Here is a 10297-nt window from a genome sequence, read left to right as displayed (position 1 = left end):
TGTGGTGGGGTGAGAGACCTGGGATGAGGGAGGGTCCGGATTCCCCACTCTGGGGGATGAGGGGCGCTGGGGGGAGGGGTCCGGGTTCCCTGCTATGGGGGGGGGTGGGTAAGGGGACCGACCCGACACGCACCCTGGGCTCACCGCTCCCCGGACGCATTATGGCGACGCACGCACCCCGTGACCCGGCTCGCTAGGTGCGGACGCGCTGAAGGCGAGGGGGAGGGGGGAGGAAGGAAGGCTCGGGCGGGGGGGCCGGGCTGCGCCTGCGCCTGGCGAGCGGGCCTCGGGAAGGCCGGAACCTGGAGCGCGGGGCCGCACGTTCGCAGAGGGAGAGAAGTCGGAGAGGACCGGGGCGGAGGCGGCTCGGCCAATGGAAGTTCGCGGCGGGCGCAGGCGCGGAGGGCAGAAGCGGCGGTAGCTAACGGCTGAGCGGCTCCTTTGGGGGGCGGTGAGTCGGTCCTGCCCGGAGTGGAGTGGAGTGGAGTGGAGTGGGGGGAAGGGGCCCGTGCCCGGCTCCCCACGGCCGCTTCGTCAGAGGGGGAGGGGGAAGCGCACAGATCCCTGCTGGGGCCACTGGTGGTGGTGGGGGGGACCCTCGTGAGGGGGGGCAGTGGGGTGTGTGTGGGGCCCCCGAGGGGTGGGGGTCGCTGCGGGGGGGGGCAGTGGAGAGTGGAGGGCCCCCTGGGGTGGGGGCAGTAGGGGGTGGGGCCCCCTAAGGGTGGGGGGTCGCTGCGGGTGGGGGCAGTGGAGAGTGGAGGGCCCCCTGGGGTGGGGGCAGTAGGGGGTGGGGCCCCCTAAGGGTGGGGGGTCGCTGCGGGTGGGGGCAGTGGGGTGGGGGGTCCCCTAAGAGTGGGGGGCGGGGGCGCTGCTGCACGTGGGGGGTGACGGTGTAAAGCGTTTCCCAAAAGCCCGTCCATAATATTAACCTGGGCAGAAGCTTCAAACATCAGTGAAGTGAGAAGCACAATAGCGTTAGGAAGAGAGGTCTGAAATATGAGCCGGCAACTGCAGATTAGTCATCTTGGAAAATGCAGCTAATTCTTTGTGGGGGGAAAACTCCTGAGAAAGACATTCAGTGGGAGAAGGAAGTGTGGGATGCTCTAATGCTGGGGATGGCGGGGGAAGGCACGTTGAAAGTGGATGCTAAACTGTGCAGGAATTAACAGTGTGATGTAACAGCATATGTAGAAGCATGATGTCACAGACTGGAAAAAACTAGTAATACTTGTCACTTACATAATGCTTTTCAGGTGGTGATCTCATTGCATTTTACAAAAGAGGGAGAATCACCTCATTCTCATCATCTCAACAGAAACTGAGTCAGAGAGTGGTTAAGGGACCTGCCTAAGGCTACACAGTAATATTGGTGGCAGAGCCAGAAATAGAATCCAGGTCTCTTGGCTCCCAGTCCGGTATCCTACCCCCTGGATATCACACAGGTCTTGTGCAACTGCATCTGGAATATCGCATTCAGTTCTGGGTGCTACAATACTAGAACAATATTGACACATTGGTAGGAGTTCAGAGAAGAACAACAAAACTAATTGCGGGGTCAGGAAAGATTGAAAAGGTGAAAGATGTGACTTGGTTAAGTGGTGATTAAAGGATTGGGGAGAGACATGATGATATACAGATATTTAAAGGGTTGAAACATGAGGGTGGAGTCAAATTTCACATGATACCAGGGATATAACTAGGGGTAATGAAATTAAAAGAGGCGGGGGGAAGAGGGGAACATATTTTGAATCCAAGCACAGGTTCCTAACAGTGGGATGTGTCAGGCCGTGGAATATTCTCCCTGAGTAAAAGCGGAAATACTATTGCTTGGGATATTTAAAACTAGAGTGAAAAGACACTAGCAAATACAGTGTGAGAAACAATCACAGTTGGACTCTGGAAGACAGAATGCATGAAATAATAGGTCTCTTTCATCTCTGATTTATATGATGAATTAATTTGTACCAGTTGTTGTTGTTTGCATTTAAATTGCATTCGTGCCTAGAGGCCAAACAGGCTAGGGCCCTGTTGCATCGGCTGATGTACTAATGCATAGTAATTGACAGTCCCTGCCTCGGATTGCTTACAATCTAAAAGACAAGACATAACTGGTGAATGAGACAAAAGTGGGCAGTGGTAGAGGTAAGGGAGATGGTAACAAAATAATTGTGCACAATTTTTATTATTGTTTATTTGTATTACAGCACCTAGGAGCCCCATACGTGCATTAGGACCCCACTGTGCTGGGTGCTGTACAGACAAAGAGCAAAAAGGCAGTCCTTGACCCAAAGAACTTACAACTCAAGTATAAGACAACAGATTGATATAGATGGATGGAGTAGTACAAAGAAACAATGAGATAATATTGTCTAAATAGACCACAGAGACTGGATGAGGAAAGGGAGTCTAACACACAGGCAGCAAGCATCATGTATGTTCCATGGTTTTGGGAGGTGGAGTGGGTTTAATTAGGAGGGGATAAGCTATAAGGAAAGAAAAGGGAAGGGAACAGGGGAGAAGAGGGTAGGAAGGGCAGGAATGGAATGAAGCTGAGTGAAGAGATAGGGTTTGTCTACACTGGAAATGCCACAGCTGCAGTGCTGCAATGTGAACACATACCACAGCCATGGAAGGACTGTAGTAAATTCAATTCTCGGAGAGAGTGTACTTAGGTCAACAGAAGAATTCTTCTGTTGACCTAACACAGGGGTGCGGGGGGAACCCTTTTTTCTGTCACGGGCCATTGACCCACAATAAATATCAATCACAGGCCACCTATCTACCCAGGGTGGTGCAGAGGCTTGGGTCTTTCCCCCGCAGCGGGGCGAACCACCACTGGTGGCCCCTGCCCAGCGGGGGGTGCCATGGGCCAGATGAAATTAACCAACTGGCAGATCCGGCCCGCGGGCCGTAGGTTACCCACCCCTGACCTAACAGTATCTACACAGGGGCTTAGGTTGGCTTAACTACTTCTCACAGGCTATGACATTTTTCACAGCCCTGAGTAATGTAGCTAAGCTGACCCAACTTTAATGTAGACCAGGCCTGTGAGGGAAGAAAAGGGTGACATAAACAGCCCTCAGCACTGGGCAGAGTAAGTCAGAATAGTCAATGGTTTTGACATTTGACATGTCCAAATGTCCCTGCTTTGGCTGCTTCTCCTTGTACCGTGCAGAGTCTCCGACTGGCTCCCGAGTCCGCTCTGCAACTCACATGGTTGGGGGAGGGCAGGCACTGCTTGGGTCTTAGGACCCCTCCTCCCCCGCCCCCAGAGAGAGAGAGAGTGAGTGTGTGTGTGTTGGAGGGGAGCGGGGAGGGGCTTGTCTCTGCTGCACAGTTCTGGGTGTAGGGGAGTGCCAGGATAAGGGTGGCCCTGGCTGGGCTCCATTTTCCTCAGTCTCTATTTTGGGTGCTTCTGGTCCTATCAGGTGGAGTATCTGGCTGGCTCTTAGCAGTTCAGGAGAAGTAATCGCAGCTCACCACTGGCATAGCCACTGTAAACAGTTTATGGCTGGAACAGTATGTTTAAATATATTTAATTCCTTCCCCTCCAGCTTTCCATCCCCTGCTCTCTTTTTTGGAGGGATAGGGGGGCAGGGTTGGGAGGGGACGCAGGTCTGTCCCCCTTTGCTAATCAGGCTTCTTGAAGTCTTGGCTTCAACTGTTATATAATATTGTGTGCTATTAAACAGTTGCCACATTCTGTGTGGTTGGTGGCTTCATTGTTGAATGAAATGATTCCTGACTGATTAGTTTATATACCATTTAAATTTCTAAAGCACATTGGGATCCTCTGAGACAAAAAAGCCTGCCATATAACTAAGATGATTATTAAGCATATCATGGGGAAAATGCATATGCAATAGCTATGGAAAATAACAGTTTCTGACGTCACAATTAGTAATAGATCCTTGCCTGTGCATTCTGTCCTCAGACACAGAGAGAAACTGACTAGCAAGATAAAGAATGTATAGCCCTCAGTGAGTCAAAAGTCATGTGACCCAAGAGTACATAGCATATGTAAATCCCCAGCAGCTGATTGTTTTCTTCTGCTGGAGAGAGAGGAGTTTCATCAGGTATCTGCCTTATGTCAAGAGTTAAAGAGTACAGATACTAGTAAAAATTTATCATTAGACTTTTTTTCTTTTTGGTATCAGGTGTACTAGGATTTTGCCCTTTCCACAGTTCGTTTGTTTTTTGCTTGGGCTTTAAGAAATAGAAAGAGCAAACAAACAAACAAAAACTAACCTACTGTCTTGAATACAAAGGACAAACTTACAAAGATGGCAACCCCGAGGCTGCCTGAGAATCCTGAATCTGCAGACAGAGGTAAATAACTTGATATATAATATTTATTATTCCAGTTATGGTGGCACAGTTGAAAGACCATAGTTAAGCTTGCATCAGAGATTTTAGTTTAATTATGTATTGGATCTGGGAGAAAATGTTGTTTGAATGGGAAGCTATTTGATCTTTAAAGAGACAGGAAGGATGGTCTTATGGACTTCTTCCCAACCCCTACAAGTGGTTCATATCCAATCTGAGATCTGGCAAAAGTTTAGAGTCAGTTGTTTTATTCAAAACTGTCCTTATGTTCCTATAGTCAAAATGCGAAGAATGGCCATACTAAACAGTAGGAGAATGCATTATTACCAACCGGGCCCGACAACTAAGAAACAGCTTGTTCCAGTGGGTAGGGCACAGGGCTGGGAGTTGGAAAACCTTGGTTATTTTTCAGGCTCTGCCACGAACTTCCTATGTGATCTTGGGCAAGTCTCTTAATGGCTCTGTGCCTCAGTTTCCTCATCTGTAAAATGGGACTGATATCCCCTTACTTAACGGAGGAGTTGTGAGAAGTGTATTAATATTTGTGGTAGACGAGGTGGCTGAGGTGGTAATATATTTTATTAATATTGTTATATCTTCAAGACTTTGGTCCACTAAAAGGTATTACTTCACTTGCCTTGTGTCTCTGATATGATCGTTAATATTTCTTGAGGCAGAAGCTAAGTAATGTGTAACTATTTTCTTTGTTTTAATTTTTTAAAATAAGTACTTACAGGTGAATACCAGAATGGTAAATAGTCTGTCATTTAAATAAATAGTAACAGAGAGGGTGAAAACACTTATTGGTCTCTAAATTGTTGTTCAAACTGTAATTAAGGGTATACAGTCAATTTGAATCTAGTCAATTTCAAAAAGTTAGGCCTGGTTTACACTTAAACCTTATACCAGTCAGTTAGGGGTGGGTTATTGTTTTTGTTTTGTTTAACTAACTTAAGGGAACCAACATAGGTCATACTGGTATAAGCCCTAGTGTGGACATAATTACAATGTTATAACTGTGCTTATACTAGCATACCTTATGTCTGTTCCCCAAACCAATTTAATCTATATCAGTATAAATACTTCTATACTGGTATAACTGCTTCCACGTTAGGAGGGTTTTGCTGGTTTAACTGTACTGGCAAAAACCCTTAGCTGCACCTGCTCTGGAGTATCCCTGCTAATTTTTGTGGTTTTACAGTCACACTTCACTGTTCTTTAAAAATATTTTTCTCATCCATCTTTCTGTGTGAAAGACTCACACAAACAAAAGAAAATGACTGCCTATATGTAGGAAACAATAAAATTGACTAAGCACAAAGTGTTGTCATGTGCAGAGTAAACAAACTAGAAAAACAGATAAATATATTGGTGTTTTTTTCTCTTCAAACCTTTCAGGTATAAATCTAATGTATTAGATATAACAATAGTAAGTAAAACATTTCTTGAGATAATTCTTTCTAAGCCTCACAGAACTCTTGTGAAGTAGAGAAATATCACCAATTTATAGGTGGAGAAACGGAGGCTAAATGTTTTAGCAACTTGTTCAAGTCACACAGCAAATCGATGGCATAGAACTCATTGCTCTTAGTTCTCAGCCGTGTGATTGGTCTGTTGGCTAACACTGCCTATATTTACTGGATTTCCTTGTTTATTTTGTCCTCCGCCCCAAAAGTAGGTGACTTGAAGTTGTTGTAAAGGAGATACTATGATGTGTGTGTCAGATTATAATCCTGCTAGGACAAACAGTTACAATTCCAAACATACATCTTGCAAACATCTGCTATGGGCTGGATTCTGGTGCCCTTACTCACATTGTTTTCAGTGCGGCTACCTGTGGAGTAAGGTACTAAACTTGAGTGTGTCAGAATCTGGCCCCGTGTGAGTAGTCCTTATGCAAATAGGCCCGTTGATATAAATGTGGTTAATAGTGTGAGTAACCAAGGTTAGATCGACAGGTAGGAATGTCCGTGCCAGGGGGTGTGTATGAATGTATGTGCTTAGATATACAAGATCTGGCGACTAGTTGTATCATGCGGGCCATAAGAGAATCAGACTGATGACATTCAAAGCAAGAAGATTGTTAACTTTTTGTCTTGTATTATAATTCCTGAAAATTCTCACAAGGGGAAGCAGATCACAGTTGAAATCAAACTAGTCTTTAGTGTCACAGCATAAATTGCTGTCTAGATTAATCTGATTTTGGAGGCTATACAGTGTAAATAATCTAACTTTTCATTGCTTACAGGAAATAAAGTACCATAGTACCTTATGCCTGTGTTTCAACACTGAGGATCTGTAATTTTTGTTATAGTACATCAAAACTTCAATAAGATAATTAATACATGAGCATTTAAATCACTGGTTTCAGAGTAACAGCCGTGTTAGTCTGTATTCGCAAAAAGAAAAGGAGTACTTGTGACACCTTAGAGACTCTAATAAATTGGTTAGTCTCTAAGGTGCCACAAGTACTCCTTTTCTATTTAAATCACTATTATTCAGTGTCTGCTCACAAGATGTAATATAAGTAAGGAACACAATGTGGCTGTTATATAACTTGTGGAATGTACTAATTTTTACAATTTGAGTATTAAAATTCTGGGGGAATGAAAGAAATTTAAAGAGGAACAAGGTGGGTCACAGGACAAAAGAAAGAAGCAGAGGACTACCAGAGCGGGAGATGGTCCAAATGTATTTTTGGAAGCTGTGTGCTTGTCTCCCTCTCTCCTTTTGCACCAAAGTCATGTGCACTAAAGTTATGATTCCATCTTTGAGTTTTTGACATGAACAAACCATTCTTCAGGGATACGATTTATTCAGAGTCCCTTGCTGGACTTACAGATAGCTCCATAAAATTGTTGATTATTCTTGCTATCGTGACATCATAAGTTGCCAGTGAAGTTTGGGTAGGCACTGGACCCATAGGTCAAGTGATATTACCGTAACCCAAAATTCAGCAGTTAAAACATTCTGTGCTACTCCTCACATATTGGAACATTGTTGGGTCTCCCAGTGTCTCCCTCACCTCTGCCCTTTAGCGTTGCCTGCCTTTAGTCAGATGTGTGTTCAGAAGGCAAAGCTGCTACAGCAACTACGTTCTGTCACAATTTGTTTGACAGCTTTGCCCATCGGTCCTGAGCTCTTTGAGGACCAGAGTGGCATCCTTTCAACTCTGTTGTGTGCTTGGCTGTTGTATTCCAGCAGGATAAATTTAAGCGTGGAGGATGATGATGATGATTATTGCATAGAATAAATTGTAGGCATCATAATGATGGTTGTATTCATCTCTTGGTCATCTCTGGTTTCATGGAAAACATAAAAGCGCTGAAAAAAATCACTTTCTGCCAGTTATTTACCGACCAGATTCAGAGAAAGGCCTGACAGGTGTAGATGTGATCAAGGACAAGTAATTCCTTTTATGCCCATGACAAGCATGCGTGTTGTGTAGTGGGTGTCAGGTTCTAGAACCTTGCGCAAAGATGTGGAGCTATTTAGATGACTCATCCTGGCAGTCAGACCAGGTGGATCCTGTTCACTCTAACTCAATTTATAAAAGGTTTAGGTTAAATATCCCTCTGAGGCTAAGGCGGGGTGGGCAAACTTTTTGGCGCGAGGGCCACATCTGGGTATGGAAATTGTATGGCAGGCCATGAATGCTCATGAAATTGGGGTTGGAGTGCAGGAGGGGGTGAGGGCTCTGGACCAGTAATGAGGAGTTCAGGGTGTGGGAGGGGGTTGAGGTGTGTGAGGGGGTGTGAGGGCTCCAGCTGGAGGTGCAGGATCTGGGTTGGGGCTGGGGATAAGGGATTTGGGGTGTAAGAGGGTGCTCCAGGCTAGGACCGAGGGGATCAGGGCTGGAGCAGGGGGTTGAGGATGGGTGGGTGAGGGCTCTGGGGTGGTGCCAGAAATGAGGAGCTCAGGGTGCGGGAGAGGGCTGCAGGCTGGGGCAGGGGGTTGGGGTGTTGGGGGAGGTGAGAGCTCAGTCTGAGGGTGCAGGCTCTGGGGTGGGGCTGGGGATGAGGGGTTTGGGGTGCAGGAGGGTGCTCTGGGCTGGGATCCAGGGTTTTGGAGGGTGGGAGGAGAATCAGAGCCATCTCTGGGGCAGGGAGTTGGGGCACTGGAGAGGTTCAGGGGTGCAGGCTCTGGGCGCCGCTTACATCAAGCAGCCCCCAGAAGCATCGGTTTCCAGCCAATGGTAGCTGCGGGGGTGGCACGCGGAGCTCCCTGGCTGCCCCTAAACGTAGGAGGCAGGGGTAGGGGAGGGGGTCATGCCGCTGCTGCTTCCGGGAGCTGTGCGGAGCTGCGGCACGTGTGCGCGGAGCAGCCCCGAACCCGCTTCCAAGTGGGAGCTCAAAGGCCAGATTAAATTAGCTGGCGGGCCGGATGTGACCCACTAGCCATAGTTTGCTCACTCCTGGGCTAAGGGAACTAGGGACATAGGGGTCGCCATAGGAACAGTTGAGCTTGGGATGTTTAAGTCAACAATAAAGGAAACTCCAGGGCTGGCATGAGTTTGGATCCTATGCAGCACATGTGTATTGTGGTAGGAGCAGGCTGTTAGGGCCACTTGCTTATGTTTGCCCGAAGAAGTTTTTTAAAGAGCTATACAATGTTTATGCTAAACAGTGAAGAATTCTACAATGCTTATGGGACTGCACTGGTATCTTTTGGTAAATCAAACGAGTTGTCTTTTGTGCTTAGAATAATAGGAATCGTTTCTGCTTCTCTTAACCTTTGAATGCTCTGGGCAGCACTTTGAGACATGGCGAATAGGCAGCTAATGCCTTATGTGTTGTTTACAATAATATATTCATTGATGTGTATGAAAAGGGACATACAAATGAAAGCCTGGGCCATTTTTACAAAGATGGAGTTTTTCACTAACTATACTTTATTTTGGTGTATTTTTTTAAAAAAAATATGCTGAATAAAGCATGCATATAAAAGTATCTTATTTATAAAGCACCACCCCAGCCATGGCACCCACAGCACTACAGATTATTAAAATACAACCATATACTAATGATTCAAATATCATAAATACACAATATAAAAGTATTTCAGTGATACCTGATCATTTGGGAATGGGGAGGAGAGGCTGGGGAAGGCTGGAGTTGCTTTCAGAGGAAACAGTAGTAAAATACCTTTTTTTGAAAAGAGGAGTCTTTTCAAGGTGAAATTGGAGATGGATCAGAAGAGGTGGCAAATTCCACCCCCTAAAGCTCACAGCAGCCAAACCTTGGTTACCTGCATACCTCAGATGACCTAGTGGCAACATTGAAAGATGGCTTGCGCCTGGGGTCGGTTACCCACCAGTATGGTGCCTATGGGGTCATCCTTGATCTGTGTACCCTAACTTACAAGAATCACCTCAGGTGTATTTTTCTGCCTTGTTTACGTGTTTTCTTCTTTCCACTTAGAAGGTGACAGCTCTGTCGTCACTGTAGAAGAGGATCCTAACAGCGAGCTAATGAATGCGGACATATGTATCCATGCGTGGCCCTGTTCCTATTATGTAGACACTGAGAAACGATGGGTCTCTGGCAGACTCTCACTGACTCCTGTTGTGGTCAGATTTACAGCTGACAAGACCAGAGAGCTTCTGGTCAGCTTCCATCTTTCCAGCATCAGTGAGATCAAGAAGGAGTCCTCCAGTTTAATATTCAGCTCCCTCACAATTCTGGAGAAGGAGAACACCAAGCACTGGTTCAGTTCCCTCCAGCCCAATAGAAATGTGGTCTTCAACATCCTTGAGCACTTCTGGAGGGAGCAGCTGCTGTTATGTCCAGGGGCTGGAGCTCAGGCAGATTCTCTGCAGATGACGAAAGGGAAAGAACTGACTGGTTTACTGTCTGCATCCCAGAAACGTATGGAGGATACAACAAAGGTGCTCCACTATCAGGGTGAACAGTTTGATAACATCATGAAAGGACTGAACAAGATTGACTCTGAAATGGATGTAGCAGACAGG

The 10297-nt window shown here is 46.2% G+C and overlaps 1 protein-coding gene across 2 annotated transcripts in view; it reads left to right on the top strand.

The window, feature by feature from the left end:
- The first annotated feature begins 341 nt into the window (after positions 1–341).
- The window catches only part of SNAP47 (synaptosome associated protein 47), a 36695-nt gene continuing 26739 nt past the window's right edge, over positions 342–10297 (top strand). The window contains exons 1-2 of one of the 2 annotated variants that reach the window (XM_084621608.1): positions 342–451; positions 9747–10296. In XM_084621608.1, the coding sequence (XP_084477734.1) occupies positions 9797–10296 (500 nt within the window). In that variant the 5' untranslated portion in view covers positions 342–451; positions 9747–9796. The remainder of the gene's footprint in view (positions 452–9746; position 10297) is intronic. The other variant, XM_084621609.1, reaches the window with a different exon arrangement.

Source organism: Lepidochelys olivacea (genome assembly GCF_965140295.1).
Source record: "Lepidochelys olivacea isolate rLepOli2 genome assembly, chromosome: 2".
Classification (NCBI taxonomy): Eukaryota; Metazoa; Chordata; order Testudines; family Cheloniidae; genus Lepidochelys; species Lepidochelys olivacea.
This window is presented reverse-complemented; position numbering and strand designations above follow the sequence as displayed.